The sequence below is a fragment of the Mobula hypostoma genome, chromosome 10 (assembly GCF_963921235.1).
Source record: "Mobula hypostoma chromosome 10, sMobHyp1.1, whole genome shotgun sequence".
In the NCBI taxonomy this organism is placed as follows: Eukaryota; Metazoa; Chordata; class Chondrichthyes; order Myliobatiformes; family Myliobatidae; genus Mobula; species Mobula hypostoma.
This window is the reverse complement of record NC_086106.1, coordinates 132033680-132060606: the sequence shown is the minus strand read 5'-3', so window position 1 is coordinate 132060606 and position 26927 is coordinate 132033680. Positions and strand designations below refer to the sequence as shown.

At 43.0% G+C, this 26927-nt stretch overlaps 1 protein-coding gene across 1 annotated transcript in view; it reads left to right on the top strand.

Moving 5' to 3' along the window:
* LOC134353176 (tripeptidyl-peptidase 2-like) overlaps positions 1-26927 on the top strand; it is a 201819-nt gene that overhangs the window by 93014 nt on the left and 81878 nt on the right. The window contains exons 15-19 of the mRNA XM_063061169.1: positions 1441-1517; positions 7527-7633; positions 10187-10341; positions 14692-14808; positions 22417-22517. Of these exons, the coding sequence (XP_062917239.1) occupies positions 1441-1517; positions 7527-7633; positions 10187-10341; positions 14692-14808; positions 22417-22517 (557 nt within the window). The remainder of the gene's footprint in view (positions 1-1440; positions 1518-7526; positions 7634-10186; positions 10342-14691; positions 14809-22416; positions 22518-26927) is intronic.

Below are 26927 nucleotides of genomic sequence, written 5' to 3'. Positions count from 1 at the left end.
CTCACATAACTGAGTTTTGGATGCATATAATGAGAAGTTGGTAGACATAGGTTCCTCGCATAACTGTGAATTCGCATTGTCTGAAGACGCATGTAACTAGGGTTACCCTTAGCCCTCTATTTTTCTAAGCTCCATGTGCCTATCCAAGAGTCTCTTAAATGACCCTATTGTATCCACCTCCACCACCGTTGCTAGCAGCCCATTCTACGCACTCACCACTCTCTGTGTGGAAAAAAACACTTAACCCTGGCATCTCCTCTGTACCTACTTCCAGGCACCTTAAAACTGTACCCTCTCATGTGAGCCATTTCAGCCCTGGGAAAAATCCTCTGACTATCTACATGATCAATGCCTCTCATCATTTTATACACCTCTATCAGGTCACCTCTCATTCTCTGTCGCTCCAAGGAAAAAAGACCAAGTTCACTCAACCTTTTCTCATAAGGCATGCTCCCCAATCCAGGCAACATCCTTGTAAATCTCCTCTGCACCAATTCTATGGTTTCCACATCCTTCCTGTAGTGAGATGACCAGAACTGAGTACAGTACTCCAAGTGGGGTCTGATCAGGGTCATATATACCTGTAATATTACCTCTCGGCCCTTGAACGCATTCCCACGGTTGATGAAAGCCAATGCACCATATGCCTATTTAACCACAGAGTCAACCTGCGCAGCAGCTTTGAGTGTCCTATGGACACGGACCCCAAGATCCCTCTGATCCTCCACACTGACAAGAGTCTTACCATTAATTCTATATTCTGCCATCATATTTGACCTACCGAAGTGTACCACCTCACACTTCTCTGGGTTGAACTCCATCTGTTACTTCTCAGTTTTGCATACTTTCGAGGTCCCGCTGTAACCTCTGACAGCCCCCCACACTATCCTCAACACCTCCAATCTTTGCGTCATCAGCAAATTTACTAAGCCAGGAATCCTGGCTATTTTCTTGATTAGTTTTTGTTCTTTAAGGGTTGTCCCAAACAAGTGGCTGCTCCGATTAATCAATGGCTCAATTAATGAGAATTTAATGTACAAACGTTTGTAGTTAAGGGACGACACAATAACTTACCTCCTGGATTGAAAATTTGCCTTATTTCAGTCATAAGGAAACTTTGAGCAGGTTGTGTCTCTTCATTAGTTAAGAATATTGAGACATGACCTTATGAAATGTATAGGATTCTTAGGGGGCTTGTCCATTCAGAAATCTGAGTTTTAGAAGAGGGGTTCCCGAGGTAAAACTGAGTTGAGTAGGTAGTCCTTGCTTGAATGTAATGGATCTTTGGATTCTCTACTCCAAATATTAAAGGATTACAGAGAATAGACAGAAAAGCAAAACTGAGGCCAAGATCAAATCATCTGTAGTGTTAGTAAATGGGGAAACAGACGATATTGTGCTCCCTTTTCTAATGTCCTTTTCTTTTCTCTCCTTCTTCAGGTCATTGCTTATGACACAACAGCTCCCAGTGCTGGCCCTTTGTTCCGAATTCCTGTCACAGTTATTATCCCTTCGAGGTTTGTGCAAACGAGTGTTTGGCTTGTTCTTGTGAACCCATACGTGCTGAGATTATGCTATCTGAATAAAGAAAAAAATGGAGGGCTCTGCAGGAGGGAAACGTTAGATGCATCTTGAAATACGTTAAAATATCAGCACAATATCTTGGACCAAAGGGCCTGTACTATTCTATTTTTTATGTTCTCTGGGCTTTGGTTCCCAATCCTTGGGAGTACAGTGCATTCACCCTATCTATGTGAAACACTGCATGAAAATTGTACCGGGCCACAGGAGTAAAACATAGAACAGTGCAGCACAATACAGGCTCTTCAGTCCACGATGTTGAGAATATGAAACCCATTTTATTGGGTGAACATAAGGTTAATCTGATCCCACATAGCCCTCCATTTTTCTAGCATACACGTACCTATCTAAATGTTTCTTAAATACATAGAATAGTACAGCACAGTACAGGCCCTTTGGCCCACAGTGTTGTGCCGACCCTTAAACCCTGCCTCCCATATAACCCCCCACCTTAAATTCCTCCATATACCTGCCTAGTAGTCTCTTAAATTTCACTAGTGTATCTGCCTCCACGACTGACTCAGGCAGCGCATTCCACGCACCAACCACTCTCTGAGTGAAAAACCTTCCTCTAATATCCCCCTTGAACTTCCCACCCCTTACCTTAAAGCCATGTCCTCTTGTATTGAGCAGTGGTGCCCTGGGGAAGAGGCGCTGGCTACCCACTCTATCTATTCCTCTTATTATCTTGTACACCTTTATCATATCTCCTCTCATCCTCCTTCTGTCCAAAGAGTAAAGCCCTAGCTCCCTTAATCTCTGATCATAATGCATACTCTCCAAGCCAGGCAGCATCCTGGTAAATCTCCTCTGTACCCTTTCCAATGCTTCCACATCCTTCCTTTAGTGAGGTGACCAGAACTGGACACAGTACTCCAAGTATGGCCTAACCAGAGTTTTATAGAGCTGCATCATTACCTCGAGACTCTTAAACTCTATCCCTCAACTTATTAACTACCCTATCTACCTGTGAGGAAACTTTCAGGGATCTGTGGACATATACCCCCAGATCACTCTGCTCCTCCACACTACCAAGTATCCTGCCATTTACTTTGTGCTCTGCCTTGGAGTTTGTCCTTCCAAAGTGTACCACCTCACACTTCTCCCGGTTGAACTCCATCTGCCACTTCTCAGCCCACTTCTGCATCCTATCAATGTCTCTCTGCAATCTTCAACAATCCTCTACACTATCCACAACACCACCAACCTTTGTTCCGTCTGCAAACTTGCCAACCCAGCCTTCTACCCCGACATCCAGGTGGTTAATAAAACTCACGAAAAGTGGAGGTCCCAGAACCGATCCTTGTAGGACACCACAAGTGACAACCCTCCAATCTGAATGTACTCCCTCCACCACGACCCTCTGCTTTCTGCAGGCAAGCCAATTCTGAATCCACCTGGCCAAACTTCCCTGAATCCCATGCCTTCTGACTTTCTGAATAAGCCTACTGTGTGGAACCTTGTCAAATGCCTTACTAAAATCCATATAGATCACATCCACTGCACTACCCTCATCTATATGCCTGTTCACCTCCTCAAAGAACTCTATCAGGCTTGTCAGACACGATCTGCCCTTCACAAAGCCATGCTGACTGTCCCTGATCAGACCATGATCCTCTAAATGCCCATGGATCCTATCTCTGAGAACCTTTTCCAACAGCTTTCCCACCACAAACGTAAGGCTCACTGGTCTATAATTACCCAGACTATCCCTATTATCTTTTTTGAACAAGGGAACAACATTCGCCTCCCTCCAATCTTCCAGTGCCATTCCCATGGACAACGAGGACATAAAGATCCTAACCAGAGGCTCAGCAATCTCTTCCCTCGCCTCGTGGAGCAGCCTGAGGAATATTTCAGCGGGCGCGGGGGACTTATCCGTCCTAATGTATTTTAACAACTCCAACACCTCCTCTCCCTTAATATCAACAAGCTCCAGAACATCAACCTCACTCATATTGTCCTCATCGTCATCAAGTTTCCTCTCATTGGTGAATACCAAGTAGAAGTATTCATTGAGGACCTCGCTCACTTCCACAGCCTCCAGGTACATCTTCCCACCTTTATCTCTAATCGGTCCTACCTTCACTTCTGTCATCCTTTTGTTCTTTACGTTATTGAAGAATGCCTTGGGGTTTTCCTTTGCCCAATTCACCAAGGCCTTCTCATGCCCCCTTCTTGCTCTCCTCAGACCCTTCTTAAGCTCCTTTCTTGCTACCCTATATTTCTCAATAGACCCATCCGATCCTTGCTTCCTAAACCTCATGTAGATGTCCCTAATGTATGTGCCTCTCCCACCTGGCAGATTATTCCTTGCACCCACCACTCTAAAAGTCTTACCAGGGATACATATATTAGGGACACTGAAGACACTCTTAGATAGGCACTTGGATGAAAGAAAATTGAAGGGCTGTGTGAGAGGGAAATGTTAGATTGGCCTTGGAGTAGCTTAAAAGGTTGGCACAACATCGTGGGCTGAAGTGCCAGGATTGTGCTACAGTGTTCTATGTCCTTAGTAGGATGCCACTGTCAATAATTGTTAAACTCTATTGAAGGACAGTCAGAGATTGGTTTTGTGAACAGAAAACACCAGCAATGATTTCAATTATTAATTCATTAGTTATAAATATGCATACATTAAATGTGTTAGCTTCAAAATAAAATTATGGATTTTGCAATCATTAAGAACTGGTTTTGAACCTGCTTTCTGTGGTACTAATGAGTGTGGTTAAAGAAGATAACTCTACTGTCAACATCTCCTTTAAAGATCAGAGAAAGATCAGAGTTTGGAGTTAATCCAGAAGTGACTAAGGATAGATTCAAGAGGGAAAATGGGAATTGCTAGATGGATATAAAGATAGATTGGGTCCTCGGGTTGAGATTCTAAACTGGAAAAAGGCCAAATTTGAAGAAATGAGAAAGGATCTAAAAAGCATGCATTGGGACAGTTTGTTCTCAGGCAAGGATGTGTTTGGCAAGTGGGAGGTATTCAAAGGAGAAATTTTAAGAGGGCAGAGTTTGTATGTTCCTGTCAGGATTAAAGGCAAAGTGAATAAGAATATGGAACCTTGGTTCTCAAAGGATATTGGAACTCTGATAAAGAAGAAGAGAGAGATGTATGACATGTATAGAAAACAGGGAGCAAATAAGGTGCATGAGGAGTATAAAAAGTGCAAAAAAATACTTAAGAAAGAAATCAGGAGGGCTAAAAGAAGGCATGAGGTTGCTTTGGCAGTTAAGGTGAAGGATAATCCCAAGAGCTTCTACAGGTATATTAAAAGCAAAAGGATTGTAAGGGATGAAATTGGTCTTCTTGAAGATCAGAGTGGTTGGCTATGTATGGAACCAAAAGAAATGGGGGAGATCTTAAATGGGTTTTTTGCGTCTGTATTTACTAAGGAAACTGGCATGGAGTCAATGGAAATAAGGCAAACAAGTAGTGAGGTCATGGAACCTATACAGATTGAAGAGGAGGAGGTTCTTGCTATCTTGAGGTAAATCAGAGTAGATAAATCCCCAGGACCTGACAGGGTATTCCCTCGGACCTTGAAGGAGACTAGTGTTGAAATTACAGGGGCCCTGGCAGATATATTTAAAATGTTGGTATCTACATGTGAGGTGCCGGAGGATTGGAGGATAGCTCATATTGTTCCATTGTTTAAAAAAGGCTCTAAAAGTAATCTGGGAAATTATAGGCCGGTAAGTTTGATGTCGGTAGTAGGTAAATTATTGGAAGGAGTACTAAGAGATAGGATCTACAATATTTGGATAGACAGGGACTTATTAGGGAGAGTCAACATGGCTTTGTGCGTGGTAGGTCATGTTTAACAAATCTATTAGAGTTTTTCGAGGAGGTTACCAGGAAAGTGGATGAAGGGAAGGCAGTGGATGTTGTCTACATGGACTTAAGTAAGACCTTTGACAAGGTCCCGCATGGGGGGTTAGTTAGGAAGATTCAGTCGCTAGGTGTACATGGAGAGGTGGTAAATTGGATTAGACATTGGCTCAATGGAAGGAGCCAAAGAGTGGTAGTGGAGGATTGCTTCTCTGAGTGGAGGCCTGTGACTAGTGGTGTGCCACAGGGATCAGTGCTGGGTCCATTGTTATTTGTCATCTATATCAATGATCTGGATGATAATGTGGTAAATTGGATCAGCAAATTTGCTGATGATACAAAGATTGGAGGTGTAGTGGACAGTGAGGAAGGTTTTCAAAGCTTGCAGAGGGATTTAGACCAGCTGGAAAAATGGGCTGAAAAATGGCAGATGGAGTTTAATACACACATGTGTGAGGTATTGCACATTGGAAGGACAAACCAAGGTAGAACATACAAGGTAAATGGTAGGGCACTGAGGAGTGCAGTAGAACAGAGGGATCTGGGAATACAGATACAAAATTTCCTAAAAGTGGCGTCACAGGTAGATAGGGTCGTAAAGAGAGCTTTTGGTACATTAGCCTTTATAAATCAAAGTATTGAGTTTAAGAGTTAGAATGTTAAGGTGAGGTTGTATAAGGCATTGGTGAGGCCGAATTTGGAGTATTGTGTGCAGTTTTGGTCACCAAGTTACAGGAAGGATAATAATAAGGTTGAAAGAGTGCAGAGAAGGTTTACAAGGATGTTGCTGGGACTTGAGAAAGTGAGTTACAGAGAAAGGTTGAATAGGTTGGGACTTCATTCCCTGGAGCATAGAAGAATGAGGGGAGATTTGACAGAGTTATATAAAATTATGATGAGTATAGATAGAGTGAATGCAAGCAGGCTTTTTCTACTTAGGCTAGGGGAGGGTAAAAAACAGAGGACATGGGTTAAGGGTGAAGGGGGAAAAGTTTAAAGGGAACATTAGGGGGAGCTTCTTCACATGGAGGGTGGTGGGAGTGTAGAATGAGCTGCCAGGTGAAGAGGTAAATGTGGGCTCACTTTTAACATTTAAGGAAAACTTTGACAGGTACATGGATGAGAGGTGTACGGAAGGATATGGTCCAGGTGCAGGTCAGTGGGACTAGGCAGAAAAATGGTTCGGCACAGCCAAGGAGGGCCAAAAGGCCTGTTTCTGTGCTGTAATGTTCTATGGTTCTATGGAAAAAGATCCCATAGTTGATTCGGGGAGTCATGTGGAGTTATTGACTAATCACAGTGATGAGTAGGTATCTTTGAATCTACGACAGACCCAAACAGACAGAGGCAACTCCCAGGAGGAGCTTTGGGAATCAGAGGTTCAAAATCCGTCCCTGTTTCTCCGTGGCTGCTCACTCCCCATCTATAGCTTAAATCATTCAGGTGTTGAATCCTAAGATATTCTGAAAAAAATTTAATCACCTCACAGTTAGTATTAATTCAAATTTAAGTTTATTGTCATCTGACTGTACATATATACAACCAAATGAAACGATGTTTCTCTGGTGCACACACAAAACATGTATCTCACACAGCACATAAACCAAAATATTACCACAAATAAGTTCATAAAATATAATTCAGAAATGCATGCAGTGCGCTGCACAGATAAATAATAAACAGCTCACTGTCCTAGTGAGGAGCCCTTGGTGATGCCAGGGTATTGATTAGTCTCGTAGCTTGAGGGAAGAAGCTGTTACCCAGTCTGGCAGTCCTAGTCCTGATGCTCCTGGACCTCCTTCCTGACAGCAGTGGGCCAGAGAGATTGTGGAATGAGTGGTTGGGATCCTGAACAATACTCCGTGTCCCTCGTCTGCAAAAATTCTCAGTGAATGTCATAAATAGAGGGGAGGGAGTCTCCGGTGATCCTCTGATTATTAGAACAAAAGCCATAGGTTGAGCATGAGTCCAGAATTCCCACACAAGAGGAATCATTCAATAATGTCAATGGAAGCGACTGCAAAGTTTGCATTTGTGGCTTTCTTCTATTCACTGACGTTGTAGATAATAAAACTATTTTAATTGTTCTCCTTCCTCCGTGTGGCTCCAGGGTAAATGCAGGTTGTGAATACAAAATTGAGCAAAAAGATGTTGCCTTCAAGCCTGGAGACATCAGAAGAGAATTTATTGAAGTACCCCAAGGAGCTACGTGGGCTGGTGCGTGATACATTCCTGCTAATTTTCTTAGATATGTTATAGCTCAAGTCATTCAGCTATATTTATTTATTTATTTATTTAGAGATACATCATGGAACAGGCCCTTCTGGCTCTTTAAACTGTGCTGCGCAGAAATCCACTGATTTAACCCTAATCTAATTATAGTACAATTTGCAATGACCAATTAACCTACTAAGTGGTACGTCCTTGGACTGTGGGAGGAAACTGGAGCAGCCAGAGAATCCCACGCGGTCACAGGAAATAAGGTACAAACTTGCTTGAAGAGGAGGCTAGAATTCAACTCCGCCCCGCGCTGCAATAGCGTTTTGCTAAATACTGTGCTACCATGGTACCCCTAATAAACACAACAGATGGATCTGGAAAAATGATAGAACATCAGTAATTCAAACATCTTCCAAGAATTCTTGAACAAAAACTCATTCTTGTGCTGTGACTGTAACTGGTCATCTGTAGTTGCACTTGATAGAGTGTTGGCCATGATTTGCTGTCCTGGGCTACCATTCCTGAGCCCAAATTGATGGTAAGATGTAAGATAGTAGTAGGCAGTCGTCGATCCCAAGGGTTCTTGGGTTTGCTCCTCTAGTGGACTGTGGACTGTGTCCTCTCCGGGGCACAAGCCCGGGTGGGAAGATTTGAAGAGCCGGCTGTTGCCCATGCGGCGGGTTCCCCCTCTCCACATCACTGATGTGGTCAAAGGGAAGGGCAGGCGCCGATGCAGCTTGACACCAGTGTCGTCGTAGAGGTTGCCAGAGTGAAGTTGTTAACAACATCAAGCTGCCTTAGAGACTCCAGCTTCCACTGGGTTTTCTCCTGAAGCCTTTCCCATGGGTGGGTATGGCCGCAAGGCAGCAGAGGTTTAAAATCAGACTTTTCCTTCTCCAAAGGTAAGATAGGATAAAGATGAGAGGTAAAATAGGATAGAGTTAAAATAGGCTGGCGGTAAGTGGTAAGATAGGTTAGAGGTAAGTGGTAAGATAGGATAGCGGTAAGTGGTGAGATAGGTTAGCGGTAAGTGGTGAAATAGGATAGCGGTCAGTGGTGAGATAGGCTAGCGGTAAGTGGTAAGATAGGTTAGAGGTAAGTAGTAAGATAGGATAGCAGTAAGTGGTGAGATAGGATAGCAGTCAGTGGTAAGATAGGATAGCGGTCAGTGGTAAGATAGGATAGCGGTCAGTGGTGAGATAGGTTAGCGGTAAGTGGTAAGATAGGTTAGAGGTAAGTGGTGAGATAGGATAGAGGTCAGTGGTAAGATAGGATAGCAGTCAGTGGTAAGATAGGATAGCGGTCAGTGGTGAGATAGGCTAGAAGTAAGTGGTGAGATAGGTTAGCGGTAAGTGGTAAGACAGGCTAGAGGTGATAGAGAAGAGGTAAGATCGGGTAGGAGTAAGAGGTAGGATGAGATAAAGGTAAGAGGAAAGATAGGGGACTTGAGGAAGATTGTTTTGACCTTGATGAAGGTTAAAATCTGGAACTCAATGCCTGACGGGCTGGTGGAGCTGGGATACTCCATTACCATTATAAAGCATTTAGATAACACTTGCATTGCCAAAACATAGAAGATTACAGACATAGTGCTGTTAAATGGAATTAGTATAGGTCAAAATTTAAAGATTAATGTTTCTGTCACATATATGTCTAAACGTAGAAACGTACAGTGAAATGAGTCATTTGCATGAACGACTAGCATAGTTCGAGGATGTGCCCTGGGGCAGCTTGCAAGTGTCACCAGACTTCTGGTGCCCACAATTTACTATCTTTGACCTGTACGTCTTTGAAATGTGAGGGGAGACTGGAGCACCCAGAGGAAACCCATATCGTCTCAGGGAGAGTATACAAACTCCTTATAGAGAGCTAGAGGGAATTAAACCCCAATTATTGGCACTGGAAAGCGTTACATTAATTGCAGTGCTGGTGTGCCTATACTAATAGAATGCTGATGCAGACACAGTGGAGCAACAAGTGAGAGTAACAAATCTAAGCCTTGGGTTTCAGAGCATCTGTGAGGGCCCTTATCCTCCTCATCTCTCTGCACTGGTTTGGTACCATGTTGTTCCTGTTGTAATATTAACAGTTAGAAATGCATTGTATGGATACTGCGGTTAACACAAGTACAGGTAATATAGGGGTTGATCTTCTTGGAGCTATTAATTCATGCCTCTCTTAGGAACTTGTTTCCAGTGGTGTACAAGGCATAGATCATGTGGAGAGCCAGAGACTGTTCCCTTGGGCGGAAATGGCCAATAAGAGGGACATATTTGTAAGGTGATTAGAGGAAAGCATAAGGGGGATGTCAGATGTTTTTTTTAACAGAGATTAGTGGGTGCATGGAACGCTTTCATATGGATATGGTAGAGATAGATGTGTTAAGGACATTTAAGAAACTCTTAGGTTGGCATGTGGATGATAGAAAAATGGAGGGCTATGTAAGAGGGAAGGGTTAAATTAACCTTAGAGTAGGTTAAAGGGTCAGCATAATTATCACGGGCAGAAGGGCCTGCGCTGTGTTTTAATGTTCTATGTTCTATGTTCCAGAGATAACTTTAACTTCGAGGTCGGAAGACAAAACATCGGAGTTTGTAGTGCATGCTGTCCAGCTTCAGAAACTTAAAGCCTTCCGGGTGCATGAATTTTACCGACACCTGTACCTGTCGGAGAAAGCTACCGCAACGGATAGTTTTGCAGTCCGTGTGAGTATTGCACCACTACTGGTTGCAAGCACGTTCCGAAAATCCGTATTCTTATTTCGATTTTTGTTTTAATGAATGGACTGAAACTTCATTACCAGAAGGTTATAAGGCATAGGTGAAGAATTCGGCCATTCAGTCCATCAGTCTATTCCTCCACTTGATTATGGCTGATTCGTTATCCCTCTCAACCCCATTCTCTACCCTTCTTCCCGTAACCTTTGACACCCTTACTAATCAAGAACCTGTCAATCTTCCCTGTAAATATAACCAATGACTTGGCCTCCACAGACATCTGTGGCAATGAATTTCACAGATTCACCACCATCTGGCTAAAGAAATTCCTCATCTCTGTTCTAAAGGGATGTCCCACTATTCCAAGGCTGTGACCTCTGGTCTTCGACTCAACCACTTCAGGAAACATCTTCTCCATATCCACTGTATCCAGACCTTTCAATATTCAATGGGTTTTAATAAGATTCTTCCTTATTCTTCTAAACTTTAACAAGTACAGGCCCAGAACCATCAAACACTCCTCATACCTTAACCCTTTCATTCCTGTGATCATTCTCATGAGCATCTTCTGGAGCCTCTTCAATGCCAGCACATCTTAGAAATGGGGCCCAAAACTGTTCACAGTACTCCAAATGCATTTCGATTTCCCTGAAACAATCCAATTATATCCATGTTGACTATTTTTTAATTTGTGCCCTAATGCCTGCGAAGGTTGTTGAATATGTTTATTGATTTCTTATTCTACAAATTAATATTTTAAAATTCGACCTGTGCAAATGATGTGATGACTGAAGGGGTCAATGAAGTGTTTAGTTATAGTTTTCAAAGTAAATTTATAATCAAAGTACAGATGCATTACTCAAGTTCAAAATTATTTAATGTAATTTCCAGTGCACAAGTGTAAAGGAGAATGAAATAGTTGTTACTCCGAATCTGATACAGCACAAAAAAACACAAAAGATAAAGAACACAATAATAAAAAAAACACAATAATTATAAATGCATAAGATAGCTTATGTAGATTGAGCGTATGTCCATGATGTGACGCTTGGCACAGGATGTCTGTACATAAGGTAACTGATAGGAGATGATAAAGTAGTGGTGATTGGGGGTGTGGATGGGTGGGTTAGGGGGTGGAGGTGTAGATCAGTGTTACTGATTGAGGAAAGTAACTGTTTTTGAGTCTGGTGATCCTGGTGTGGATGCTATGTAGCCTCCTCCCTGACAGGAGTGGGGCAAACTGTCCATAAGAAAGTATACTACTGTGAGATTCATTTGGTGCAGACCTTTAAGGAAAAAAAGAAATTCGGTAGAATTTTTGAAAAACTATACATGAACAAACAAAGACTGACAAACAACTAACATGCAAAAGAAGACGAACTGCAAATAAAAATGAGACTGAGAGCACGAGTTGTAAAGAGTCCTTGAAAGTGAATCTGCAAGCTGCAGGTTCAGTCTAGAGTGGTGGTGATTGAAATTATCCACGCTGGTTCAGGACAATAATCTTCCTAAATCTGATGGTGTGGAATGTACGGGGGGTGATTGATAAGTTTGTGGCCTAAGGCAGGAGGAGTCAATTTTAGAAAACCTAGCACATTTATTTTTCAACATAGTCCCCTCCTACGTGTACACACTTAGTCCAGCGGTCATGGAGCATCTTTGTAGAAGTGGTCCACAGCAGGGGTGATTGATAAGTTTGTGGCCTAAGGTAGAAGGAGATCAGTTATTAACTTCAAACTTTCTGCATTTTCACGCAGAGTTGAACTGCACGTGCATGTAACAAGAGCTGTATAACTCATTTCTTTCTACCGTAGACCACAAACTTATCAATCACCCTTGCTGTGGACCACCTGGAGTTCCAAGACGTTCTCGTTACATGCACGTGCAGTTCAACTCTGCGTGAAAATGCAGAAAGTATGAAGTTAATAACTCATCTCCTTCTACCTTAGGCCACGAACTTATCAATCACCCTTGCTACGGACCACCTTTTGGAGGTCCAAGACGTCAAATTCTACAAAGAAGGGATCTGTATGCTCAACGACCACCGGACTAAGTGTGTAAATGTAGGAAAAATAAATGTGCTAGCTTTTCTAAAATTGATTCGGTCTCCCTTAGGCCACGAACTTATCAATCACCCCAGGTAAGTCTCATGTACCTCTGGGAGCAAAGGGAAGAAATGCTGTGTGTAAGAAAGTATTGACTCTGAGAGCAAGTTCAGCCAGACAGAGTGGAGGAATGGTGGATGAAGCCTGAGCAGCAATTCAAGGAGCTGGTGGGGTAAACAGGTTGTTGTGCTGAGTGGCAAGGAATTTGAGGAACTGAATGTCTGAACAAAAGTGGATGTGATGCCACAGAGAATGTAGACTTTTGGATGGAGAAAAAGCCGGAGGAAATGAGTTGTTCAGTGAGGGGGAGCAGACAAATAGTTGGGTGTCAGGAGAGCAGAGATGGGATGCGGTGAAATGGTACCTCTCCATAGGAAATCACCAGAGGTGATTTGGTGGGCAGCGATAGGGTTTTAGTCCAGAGAACATAGAAGGAGTTAAATAGGCAATAAGCAGCTCAAGACATCTACAAAGAACATTGCCACAGGAAAGCAGCATCTGTCATCAGAGACCCCCAGTAACCAGGACATGCTCTTTTCTCACTGCTGCCATCAAGAATAAGGTGCAGGAGCCTCAAGACCCAAACCACCAGGCGCAAGAACAGTTATTGCCAATCAACTATCAGGCTCTTGAACCAATGGGGATAACTTCACTCACCCCAACACTAAACTGGTTCCATAACTTGTGGACTCACTTTCAAGTCTGTATAAGTTTTATATATATTTATTGCTTATTAATTAGTATTGTTATGAAGAAGAAGAAGAAGAAAGCTCTTAACTCCGAGTGGAGTCATCGGGACGCCGTCATGACGGTGTTTTTTTTTAGCAGGCTTTCTTATTTTTACGAGGCTGAGTTGCTAGCTCGACGCTGAACCCAGCACGGATAGAAAGCGTGCAAGGGAGCCGGCTGGACCTGAAGTTGGGAGCCTTTGCTCTGAAGTCTGGCGCTGATGCCACTACGCCACCAGCCGGCCATTATTGTTATTTTGTTTTTGTATTTGTACAGTTCATTTTATTTGCATGAGAATTTTTATTACAGCATCATCATGTACTACTTTGAGAGTCATATTTTTGTGGCCATTCACAGTATAAGAAAGAAATATTTATTTATTTCATTTTGCGATACAGCACAGAACAGGCCTTTCCGGGCCTTTGAGCTGCACCATCAATTGTCCCACCAATTAAACAGTAGTCTGATCACAGGACACTTTACAATGAGAAATTAGACTACTAACCTGTACGTCTTCGGACTGAGGGAGGAAACTGGAGCACCTGAAAAAAACCCATGTGCCCAGAAAGGAACGTAAAACTTGCTTACAGATGTCACCAGAACTGAACTCCAAAATCTGACACCCTGAGCTGTAATAGCATCACCATAACTGCAAGGCTACCGTGGCACCCCATTCAATTACAATAGAGTCAATTAAAAACTACACACAAAGACTGACAAACAACGAATGTGCATAAGAAGACAAACCTCCCGGCAGGAGGAGAAGATGGCGGCGCGATGGCAGCGCATACGGCCACTTCGGTGATGATATCTGTTATCTGTCAAGTAGGGGACCATGCACAATTCTGATTTGATGGAGACGGACGTGAGAGTACGGAGGTATATCTGGAAAACTTCTGAAATGCCCGCTTCGTTGCCGCTGCTACTGTGTGGTAACTGGAATCTCCGGAGCTGAAGGCCTCGAAATCCTCGGCTTTGCGTGTTTCAGCGGCCGGGGAGAGGTCGAAGGCGCTCGTCCGAGGATGGTGCTCGGGAGGCTGGTCGGAAGCTCGGAGTTTTCAGACGGATGGACTTAGTGTCGGCTGTGGTCAGGTGCTTCCAAGGTATCGGCAAGTTGACGGTGCCTGGAGGTTTATGGCAGGGAGTTTCTCCCTTTTGCTGCCGCTATCGGGGACTCGGGAGTCGATCGACTCGGGGACTTTGAGACTTTTTTTTACTGTGCCTATGATCTGTTCTTCATCAAATTATGGTATTGTTTTGCACTGCTGTAACTATATGTTATAATTATGTGGTTTTGTCAGTGTTAGTCCTTGGTTTGTCCTGTTTTCTGTGATATCACTCCGGAGAAACATTGTATGATTTCTTAATGCATGTATGCATTTCTAAATGACAATAAAAGAGGACTGAGTGTTCTCATAATCTAATCTAACTGTGCAAATACAAAACAATAAGTAATAAATAACTCTGAGGAAGTGAATGAAAATAACCTATTCACTTTTTGTAGGAAGGAGGGACCATTGAGGTTTGCATTGCTCACTGGTGGTCGAGCCTGGGCCATACTGCCATTGACTACACCATTTCATTCCATGGGCTGAAATGCAGCACTGATGTAGTGCACATTGTAAGTATTGACTTCTCTGCTTTTTTAATATTAGAATATATAATAGTACAACACAGGAACAGCCCCTTCAGCCCACAAGATTGTGCTGAACCAATTAAGACCATAAGATATAGGAGCAGCATTTGGCTATTTGGCCCATCGAGGCTCCTCAGTCATTTCATCATGGCTGATCCAATTTTCCTCTCAGCCCGAATCTGCTGCCTTCTCCCTGTACCACTTCATGCTCTGACCAATCAAGAACCTAACAACCTCTGTTTTAAATATGCCCAGTGACTAGGCCTTCACAGCTACCCGTGGCAAACAATTCCCCAGATTTACCAAGCTCTGACTAAAGAAGCTCCTTCTCATCTCCGTTCTAAAAGGATGCCCCTCTATTCTGCGACTGTGTCCTCTGGTCTTAGCCTCTCCCACCATAGGAAACATCTTTTCCACATCCACTCTCTCAAGGCCTTTCACTATATGATAGGTTTCAATCAGGTCACCCCTCAGTCTTCTGAATTCCAGTGAATACAGGCCCAGACCCATCAAATTCTCTTCATATGACAAGCCATTCAATCCTGGAATCATTTCTGTGAACCGCCTTTGAACCCTCTCCAGTTTCTGCACATCCTTTCTAAGACAAGGGACCCAAAACTAGTTAAGGCCACACCAGTGCTTTATAAAGTTTCAACATGTATGCATAAGAACTCCCAAGTTTATTTGTGCCTCAGTTTTTTTCTATCTTCTCTTTTCTCTCCATTTAGAAAATAGTCAACCCTTTCATTTCTTTTACCAAATGCATGACCATACACTTTCCAACACTGTATTCCACCTGCCACTTCTTTGCCCTTTCTCCCAATCTGTCTATCCCTCTGTGGCTTCTCTACTTCCTCCAAACTACCTGCCCCTCCATCTATCTTCATATTGTCTGCAAACTTTGCAACAAAGCCATCAATTCCATTGTAACCCCCAGGTTCGGTGGGCTGCGTTAGTCTAGGGAAAGGCACTCTCCGGCCCGCCAATCTTGTGATGTTTTCCCCTGTTACAAATCAGTACCACAAAATAACAAACAGTGCACCATATGCAATTAAATGATTGAGCTTTATAATTCTTAATTTAACTAGAGGGTTAGTATAGAAAACAAAAAGAAAAGGGCCCATTTTAATGGAACAGTGTAATGCACAGTTGGAGCTCATGATTTTCCTGTCCATTCGTTCTCCATTGATTTCCTCCAGGCATCGTTGACTCCCAACCCCATTCCACGTCCACTCAGTCCTGCAGTCTACAACCTCTCCATTCTGGTATCTTCTCTCTAACATCTTCCACTGAGCCAAAGCCCGCAAATCCCTTCTCTCAGACACACAAGAAAGAAACAATATGCCTCTCATTGGATGGCACACATTCAAAAGCCCCTGTTATCTCTAGTCATAACTCAAACACTGCTGCTACAGAGAAACTATTACATTAACAGTAAAACCTTACGGAGCATTACACCATCATCCAAGTTATTGACATATAATGTAAAAAGAATCAGCCGTAATGCAGTCCCCTGTGGAACACCACTAGTTACCGCAGCCAACCAGAAAAAGCTCCCTTTATTCCTGCTCTTTGCTCTCCTGCAATCAGCCACTGCTTTATCCATGCTAGAATCTTTCCTGTAATACCCTGGATCCATAGCATGTTCAGCAGCCTCATGTGTGGCACCTTGTTAAAGGCCTTCTGAAAATCCAAATACAAAGCAACAACCAATTCTCCTTTGTTTATCCTGCTTGTTATTTCTTCAAAGAATTCCAACAGATTTGTCAAGCAAGATTTTCCCCTGAGGAGACCATGCTGACTACAGCCTATTTTATCATGTGCCTGAGACCTCAATCTTAATAATTGACTCCAACATCTTCCCAACCACTGAGGTCAGACGAACGGGCCTATAATTTCGTTTTTTCTGCCTCTCTCCCTTCTTGAAGAGTGGAGTGACATTTGCAATTTTCCAGAATCTTGTGATTCTTGAAAGATCATTATTAATGTCTCCATGATCTCTTCAGCCACCTCTTTCAGAACCATGGGGTGTACGTCATCTGGTCCAGGTGACGTATCTACCTTCAGACCTTTCAGCTTCCCAAGACCTTTTCTTTAGTTATGGTAACTTCACTCACTTCATGACCCCTAACATCTGGAACTTCCACCATACTGCTACTGTCTTCTACAGTGAAATTGATGCAAAATACTTATTCAGTTCATCTGCCATTTTGTTGTCTCCTATTACTACCTCTGCAGCATCGTTTTCCAGCGATCCTGTCCCTCTTCCCTGTCTTTTACAGTTAAATTAGCAAACAAGTGGCTAACTAAACTAATCTTTATATCCATATCCTTCCACTTCCCTCACATTTATGTGCCTATCTAAACACCTCTTAAAAGTCTAATGTATCTGCCTCTCCCATCACCCCAGGCAGCATATTCCAGATACCCACCACTCTCTGTGTAAAAATGTTACCCCTCACATCTCCTTTGAATGTACTACCTCTCATGTTAAATGCATGCCTTGTAGCGTTCAATATTTCAAATATACGACATTTTCTTAGCAGTCTGTTCAGATAATAAGCTTTGGGAATTACTCATTTTTGTACCACTGTTTATGGCTCGAGGATGCGTCTTTGTTAAAATTCTTTCCCTCAAGTTTTATTTCAATGGCTTCCTTTACTGGGCAGTCCCAAAAGCCATTGATATGGCACAGTAGTTTTGTGCTGTCAAAGTCGATTGAATGCAATGTTCTGCTACCGCATCAAGGAGCACTTGAGGTGTATCTGTTTGGGTTACCTGGAGAGATCAGCGGTAGCAGAACATTGCATTCTCAATGGCTATAGGATTGACTTCGATGGTCCAAGAAAACTGTGTCACACCAGTGCCTTTTGGGGCTATTTGGTAAAGGAAACCTTTAAAATAAAACTACAGGAAAAGGATTTTAACAAAGACGTAGGTCTCACTCTAAGTAAGAACTGCAATTTGATTGTAAACAAGGTGGGAGAGCGGAAATCTGATAGGGACAGACTATGGGGATATAAATACCATCGAGCTAGATCCCTGATGAAGCTGGTAGTTTGTCATCAAAACATCGGTTATCGGAGTATGGTGCCAACGCAGTAGAGAGTTCTCACGCATGTCCAGTGAAGAGCTTTAAAAACGCCGTCTCCATAAAACAGGTGTGGGAGCAGTTGTAGGAGTGGTTTGAGTCAGAGCTGTAAGTCTTTGACTCAGCAAGGCTTCAGCGAGAACAAGTGGAGGTAAAGTAAGTAGTTAAGTTCATTCCCTATTTCTAATTTTTTTTTTACTTATTTAACTCTTGAGAGAATAGTGGGTATTGTATGTCTACATGGCCAGTGTTGTATTCTGTTCCGGGTGTCAAATGTGGGGTTTCCGGGAGACTACCAGCCTCCCGGATGGCCACATCTGCATCAGCTACATTGAGATGCTGCTTCTTAGAGACCGTGTTAAGGAACTGGAACTGCTGCTCGATGACCTTCGGCATGTTAGGGAAAGTAAAGAGGTGATAGACAGGACTGCAGGGAGGTAGTCACCCAAGATTACAGGAGACAGATAAATGATTGACTGTCAGGAGAGGGAATGAAAAAGATCAGATAGTGGAGTGCATCCCTGTGGCCATCCCCCTCAACAATGAGTACTCCATTTTGAGTACTATTGGTGGGGGTGGGGGGACCTGTCTTGGGCAGCAACAGTGGCCGTGCCTCTGGCACTGAGCATGATCCTGTGGGTCACAAATGTAGAGAACTGAAAAGGATGACAGCGGTACTGGGGGACTCTATGGTTAAGGGGACAGACAGGCACTTCTGTGTATGCAAAAAAAAAACATGGATGGTAGTTTGCCTCCCAGGTGCCAGGGTCTGTGATGAACGTAGAACATACACCATAGAAATTTACAGCACATTACAGGCCCTTCGGCCCACAATGTTATGCCTCCATGTACCCTACTCTAGAAACTGCCTAGAATTTCCCTAGCGCATAGCCGTCTATTTTTCTAAGCTCCATGCACCTATGTAAGAGGCTCTTAAGAGATCCTATCGTATCCGCTTCCACTGCCGCCACTGGCAGTACAATCCACGCACCCACCACTCTCTGTGTGAAAAACTTACCTCTGACAACGCTGTCCCCCCTTGTGTTAGCCATTTCTGCCCTGATCAGTGCCCCTCATCATCTCATACGCCTCTATCAGGTAACCTCTCATTCTCCGTCGCTCCAAGGAGAAAAGGCCAAGTACACTCAACCTATTCTCATAAGGTACGCCCTCCAATCCAGGCAACATCCTTGTAAATCTTCTCTGCACTCTCTCTATACTATCCACAGCCTTCCTGTAGTGAGGTGACCAGAACTGAACACAGTACTCCAAGTGGGGTCTGCCCAAGGTCTTATAAACTGTAACATTACCTCATGGCTCTTGAACTCAGTCCCACGGTTGATGAATGCAAACACACATACGCCTTCTTGCACAGCAGCTTTGAGTGTCCTATGGGCACGGAACCCAAGATCTCGCTGATCCTCCACATTGCCAAGAGTCTTACCATTAATATTATATTCTGTCTTCAAATTGGACCTACTGAAATGAACCACTTCACACTTATCTGAATTGAAGTCCATCTGCCACTTCTCAGCCAAGTTCTGCATCCTATGGATGTCCTGCCAACAACACTCCAGACTATCCACAACACCCTCAACTTTTGTGTCATCAGCAAACTTACTAACCCACCCTTCTACTTCCTCATCCAGGTCAGTTATAACAATCACAAAGAGGAGAAGTCCCAGAACAGATCCCTGTAGAACACCACTGGTCACCATCCTCCATGCAGAATACAAACCAGCTACAACCACCCTTTGCCTTCTTTGGGCAAGCCAATTCTGGATCCACAAAGCAAGGTCTCCTTGGATCCCATGCCTCCTTACTTTCTGAAGGAGCCTTGCACGGGGAACCTTATCAAATGCCTTACTGAAATCAATATATACTACACCCACTGCTCTACCTTCATCAATGTGTTTTGTTACATCCTCAAAGAATTCAATCAGGCTCATAAGGCACAACCTGCCCTTGACAAAGCCATGCTGACTATCCCTAATCAGATTATGTCTCTCCAAATGCTCATAAGTCCTGTCTCTCAGGATCTTCTCCAACAATTTGCCTACCACTGAAGTCAGACTCACTGGTCTATAATTTCCTGGGTTATCTCTACTCCCTTTCTCGAACAAGGAAACAACATTTGCAACCCTCCAATCTTTCAGTATCTCTCCCGTCCCTATTGTTGACGCAAAGATCATCGCAAGAGGCCCAGCAATCTCCACCTTTGCTTCCCACAGTAGCCTGGGGTATATCTTATCTGGCCCCAGTGACTTATCTAACTTACTGCTTTTCTAAGTCTCCGGCACATCTGCTTTCATGTCTATGTGCCGAAATGTTTCAGTCTGCTGTAAGTCATCCCCACAATTGCCATGGTCTTTTTCCCTGGTGAATACTGAAGCAAAGTATTCATTGAGTACCTCCACTACCTCCTCCAACTCCATGCACACGTTTCCACTATCGCACCTATAGGTCCTCTTCTTACACGGCTCATTCTCTTGTTCTTCACACTCTTGTAGAATGCTTTGGGGTCTTCCTTAATCCTGCTCACCAAAGCTTTCTCATGCCCCCTTCTGGCTCTCCTAATTCCATTCTTAAGCTCCTTCCTAGCAACCTTGTAATTTTCTAGAGCTCTAACAATACCTAGTTTCTTGAACCTTTCGTAAGCTTTCCTTTTCTTCTTAACTAGATTTTCTACATCTCTTGTACACCATGGTTCTTTAACTCTACCATCCTTTCCCTGCCTCAATGGAACATACCTATGCAGAACTGCATGCAGATGTTCCCTGAACATTTGTCATATTTCTGCCATGCATTTCCCTGAGAATGTCTGCTCCCAATTTATGCTCCCAAGTTCCTGCCTAATAGCATCATATTTCACCCTACCCTAATTAAATATTTTCCCAAATTGTCTGCTCCTATCCTTCTCCAGCACTATGGTGAAAGAGATAGAGTTATGGTCACTACCTCCAAAATGCTCTTCCACTGAGAGATCTAACACCTGACCGGGTTCATTTCCCAATACCAGATCAAGTACAGCCTCTCCTCCAGTTGGCTTATCTACATATTGTGTCAGGAAACGTTCCTGAACACAATTGAGAAGCTGGACCTCAAGGGTAGTAATTTCGGGTTTGCTGCCTATGCCACGTGACAGTGTGGATAGGAATAGAATGAGGTGGCTGATGAATGCGTGGCTAAAGAGTTGGAGCAGGAGGCAGGGATTTAAATTTCTGGTTTATTGGGACCTCTTCTGGGGCAGGTGAGCTCTACAAAAGGGATGGGTTGTACTTGAATCAGAAGGGGACCAATATTCTATCAGGTAGATTTACTAGAGCTGTTGGGAGTGGTTTAAACTAAGATGGGAGCCAGTATGATAGAGATAAGGATGAGCAAGCAGGTTTACAAGTAGATGATAGGTGTAACATTGAATGTAAGGAAGGACAAGCCAATGATTGGATGTAAATGCACACAGAGCAGAGTTAAGTTACACCTCAGAGGCAAAATTCAAAAGGGCGAAGAATGTAGGACTGCAGATGCTGTATTTAAATGCGTGTAGCAAGCTCGTGGCGCAATTAGAGATTGGTCAGTATGAAGTTGTGGGCATCACTGAGTCGTGGTTGAAAGACGGCCATAGTTGGGAGCTTAACATCAAAGGATATACTTTGTATTTCTTAGGACAGGCAGGAAGACCTAGACAGTGGTGTGGCTCTGTTATTAGGAGATGGAAGTACATCTTTAGAAGAGGTGACATAAGGTCAGAGAATGTTGAATCTTTGTGGGTTGAGTTAAGAAACTGCAAGGGTAAAAAAAAATCATCTTGGGAATCATATATAGGCCTCCAAGTAGTAGCCAAGATGTAGGGTTGAGATTGCAAGGGGTGCTGGAAAGAGCATGTACTAAGGGTAATGGCACAATTATAAGAGAGGGGTAGTGGTAGGGGCAAATATATTAAGAACATTCAGGAGACACTTGGATAGGCATATGAATGGAAGAAAAAGGGAGGCCTATGTAGGCTTATGCTCGATCAACCTCTCATAAGCTAAACTTTCTAATCTAGGAGGCATTGCATTGGTTGTCAGCACAACATTGTGAGCTGAAGAGCGTGTATTGTGCTTTAATGTTCTATATTCTATGAATGAATACTTGTGTTGTCTGTGAAAGGACTCAGAAGAAGTAAAGCAGTGTGAATGTGTGCCTTCACTTATTTTGTTCATCCTACATATAATCTTAGATCAGGTTGGTCTCCAGATACGAGGAGATTGAGAGGTGAACAACATTTTCACCCTTTGGCACTGAAGTCCACGTTTTGAGAGAAAAGCATTTTCTTTATTGAAGCTGTAAAGGACAGTTTGCACTCTTAGATAATAAATGTAATTGTAAGTAGAAGTGTGATTTGAGTATTGAATGTTATTCTGTAGGATGTGTAACTTTTCACCAGTAGATTCAGTTAACAACTGTGCTTGCTTTTACAGAGAAATAGAAGTATTAACCCTATCTCTGTTTCTGTCTAGCATGCCTCTGAAGGTATTGTGCGATTTGATACCACAGCTTCAATGAAATATGAGGAAATTTCCCCTGTCTTCACTCTCAAAACCTGGGTGCAGACGCTTCGGTAATGTAAATGTTGTACTCAGTATAAATGCTCATGTGAAAATGTCAGAGCAAGCCACACCGTAATGGTGTGCTGGGTCTGTTTGTGATGTTGTACATTTATTTATTTATTATTTATTTTCAGATACAGTGCAGAACGAGCCCTTCCGGCCCACTGCGCCGCTTGCCCAGCGACCCACCTAGTCTAATCACAGGACAATTTACAATGCGCAGTTAACCTACTAACTGGTCTGTCTTTGGACTAGGTGAGGAAACTGGACCACCCGAAGGAAGCCCACAGAGTTCATGGGGAAAATGGGGAAAATGTACAATCTCCTTACAGGTGGCGCTGGAATTGAACTCTGAATTCTGGAATGCCCCGAGCTGTAATAGTGTGGCACTAACCGCAGTCCCTCCCTGCCCCCCCACAGTTGTTGATAGTTATATTATCATCATACTAAGACGTAAGACATTGGAGCAGAGTCAAGCCACTCAGCCCATCGAATCTAATCCACTATTTCATCAAGGCTGATTTATTATCCTTCTCAAAAGATTTGATTTTTGCTTTTTGTTAGTGCTGTATCTCTGAGTCAGGAGTTTGCACTTTGGCCCATTCCTATAGTGGGGGAGTTTAGAACATCTCTTTAGAACAGAGATGAGAAGGGATTTCTTTAGCGGAGGATGGTGAATCTGTGGAATTCATTGCCACAGGTGGCTGTGGGGGCCAGGTCATAGGGTATATTTAAAATGGAGGTTGATAGGTTCTTGTTTAGTTGGGGCATCAAATGTTACGGGGAGAAAGCAGGAGAACAGGGTTGAGAAGGATAATAAATCAGCCATGGTGAAGTGGTGGAGCAGACTCAATGAGCAGGATGGCCTAATTCTGCTCCTCAGATTCTGGTCTTATGCCCAGAGACACCAGCATTAATCTTGTCTGACTCTTCTTTTGCAGTACAGAGGGACTGACGACCTTATGGAAGTAATTAAACTCTTAGGTGTAGATAAAGGATCCCATGGGACGATTAAAAGGAAGAATAGTTGGAGGAAGATTGGTCTTTGACGTTCCAACTAATATAATATCATTAAAATGTTGTTTAGTTACTTCTATATCTTTGCTCATGGGGAAAGTGACTACATTACAATAACTTCATTTCCAAAAGTAATTTGGTGGTTGTAAAGCATTTTAGAATGACTCAAGGTCAAGAATGATACTATAAACATGTCATGGAAATTTCTAAGTGGATTGATCACACTACATTTATGTTAATATTCTTTAATAAGGAGTGATACCTAACAATGAAAGCACCCTGCTCATGAGACTTTGGTGTCACAGTCTGAAAATTTTGTTGTGTCGCTCACGGGGCACGGACAGTGTAGGCTATATCCTTCACCCTTTCTTTCTCTGCAAGTAATTTGCTGGCTTTGATGCTTGTGTCAGACTGGGTAACTACAACGTTTCCTTCCCTGCAGGTCCAGTAGTGAGAATTGGATTCCATTGATGAGCTGCAACCAGTTGACAGATTAGATTTATTCAAATTGAGTCACCATTTGCCATGGGTGTTTTAAATTTTCTGGCTGAGTTACTGCACCCTTGACTAGTAGAACATGATGCCAGAATCTTTTGTCCTGCCTGCTTTCTCAGTGAACATCACTAAAAGCAGGTATTCCTGACACTTGTCATTCAAGAGCTTTTGTATATAGGCTGTCACAATCACAAGATAACGATATAGAGTTATAGAGAACTACAGTATAGAAACAAGCCCTTTGGCCCATCTGCTCCAATGCCATATTTAAGTTTGCTGACAACACCACTGTCATTGGCTGATCAAAAGTGGTGGTGAATCGGTGTATCGGAGGGAGATTGAAAATCTGTCTGAGTGGTGCCACAACATCTCACTCAATGTCAGCAAGAACAAGGAGATTATTATTGACTTCAGGAAGAAGAAACCATGAGCCAGACCTCATTGGGAGATCAGGGGTGGAGAGGGTCAGCGGCTTCAAATTCCTTGGTGTTATCATTTCAGAGGATCTGACCTGGGCCCAGCACATAAGTGCCATTACGAAGAAAGCATGGCAATGCCTCTACTTCCTTAGAAGTCTGCGAAGATTCTGCATGTCATTTAAAACTTTGACAAACTTTTGTAGTTGCATGGTGGAGAGTGTATTGATTGGCTGCATCACAGCCTGGTATGGAAATACCAGTGCATGGAATGGAAAATCCAACAAAAAATAGGCCCAGTCCATCCCCACCTTTGAGCACATCTCCATGGAGTGCTGTCACAGGGAAGCATCGTCCATCATCCGTGACCCCCACCATCCATGTCATGCTTTCTTCTCGTTGCTGCTGTCAGGAAGGAGGTAGAGGAACCTCATGGCTTACACCGCCATGTTCAAGAACAGCCCTCAACCATCAGGCTCTTGAACCAGACGGGGTAACTTCACTCACCCCAACACTGAACTGTTCCCACAATCTGTGGACTCAGTTTCAAGGACTCTTCATCTCATGTTTTCTATATTTATTGCTTGTTTATTTTTATTATTATTATTATTATTTATTATCTTTCTTTTTGTATTTGCGCAGTTTGCTTTTTTTTCATTTTGGTTGCTTGCCCATCCTTTTGGGTGCAGTCTTTCATTGATTCTGTTACTACTTGTATTTACTGCAAAGGCTTGAAAGAAAATGTAGCTCTGGGTTGTATATTTGACATATGCCTGGTGACATGTGCTGTTGCCTGGTGTCTCAGGGCTGGGTGTGTTTACACCTGCACCACGCCCTCCCATTGGCACTCCTTCTCTGCCACCTGTCCCACACCCCTCTTGCGGTGCTCCACCCTCACCATTCCCAATATCCTAGAAGCTCACTCTCCACTCCATGTTGACAAATACAGTACTGTATAAAAGTCTTAGGCACCTCAACTATGTGCATGCACCTAATTCCTTTGCACAGTACTGTATTTGTGCCTAAGACTTTTGATGTCCTGACAAACCAGGTAAGGTCATTTGATTTCTAACAACTGGTTTATTGATAATTACAGAATGTCTCTCTGGTTTCCACTCACTCTCCTCTCCCTTCCCCTTTTCTCAGCCATGATCTCCTCTCTCCCTGCCCCCTTCCCACTCTCAGTCCGCAATAGAGACCCACATAAGAATCAGTTTTAACATTACTCACATGTGTCATGAAATTTGTGGGGGTTTTTGGCAGTAGTGCAGTGCAATACATAAAATTACTGCAGTATTGTGCAAAAGTCTTAGGTATCTTAGAGATGTATATGCCAAATACTTTTGCATAAACATGTACTTTGATTATAAATTTACTTGGAAATTTGATGTTTATTTGCCTAGTCCCATTGACCTGCACCAGAACCACAACTCTCCATTCTCCTTCCATCCATGTACTAAACAAATTTCTCTTAAATATTGAAATTGAGTTGCAGACTCACTACCCTCTGAGTGAAGAAGTTCCCCCTCATGTTCCCTTATATATTTCACCTTTCACCCTAAACCTATGACCTTTAGTTGTAGTCTATCCCAAACCTCAGTGGAAAAACCTGCATGTATTTACCCTATCTATACCCTTCATAATTTTGTATACCTCTATCAAATCTCCCTCATTCTTCTCTCTAGGGAATAAAGTCCGAACCTGTCCAACCTTTCACTGTAACTCAGGTCCTCCACTCTTGATATAATAGAAGTATTTCAGTGTTTGTGCAGGGCTTTGTAGGAACAGCAGTTGGACCATGTAACAAGACTGAGGCAACTCTATCACCTCCCTCCATATTCTCTTTTCCCTGTATCCCTTAATACCTCGCATGCAGAGCAAAATCCATCAGTTTCAGATTGAATGTAGAACGTTGCAGCACAATACAGTCAACAATGTTGTGCTGACCTTCTAACCTACTCTAAGCTCGGATTAATCCTTCCCTCCTACTTAGCCCTCCATTCTTAGGTGCCTCAGTAATGTAGTGGTTAGTATGACACTATTACAGCTTACCCCGTTCTGGAGTTCAATTCCAGCGCCATCTATAAGGAGTCTGTATGTCCTTCCCATGGAACGTGTAGGTTTTCCTCGAGTGCTCTAGTTTCCTCTCACAGTCCAAAGACTTGCCAAGTAGGTTAATTGGTTATTGTAAATTGTCCAGTGATTAGGTTACAGTTAATCGGGTTTGTCGGGGGTTACTTGGTGGCGTGGCCCCTGTAAGGGCCTTCTCAGCATTGTATTGCTAGATAAATTAAATACAAACATAAATAAATAGTTTTTTTTTATCAACTGTGCCTACCTAAGAGTTTCTTAAATGTCCCTAATATATTTCCCTCTACCACCACCTCTGGCAGCATGTTCCATGCACCCACCACTCTCTGTGTATATAAAACTTAACTCTGACATTCACTCTATATTTTCCTATAATTAGCTTAAAATGATGTCGTCTCATAT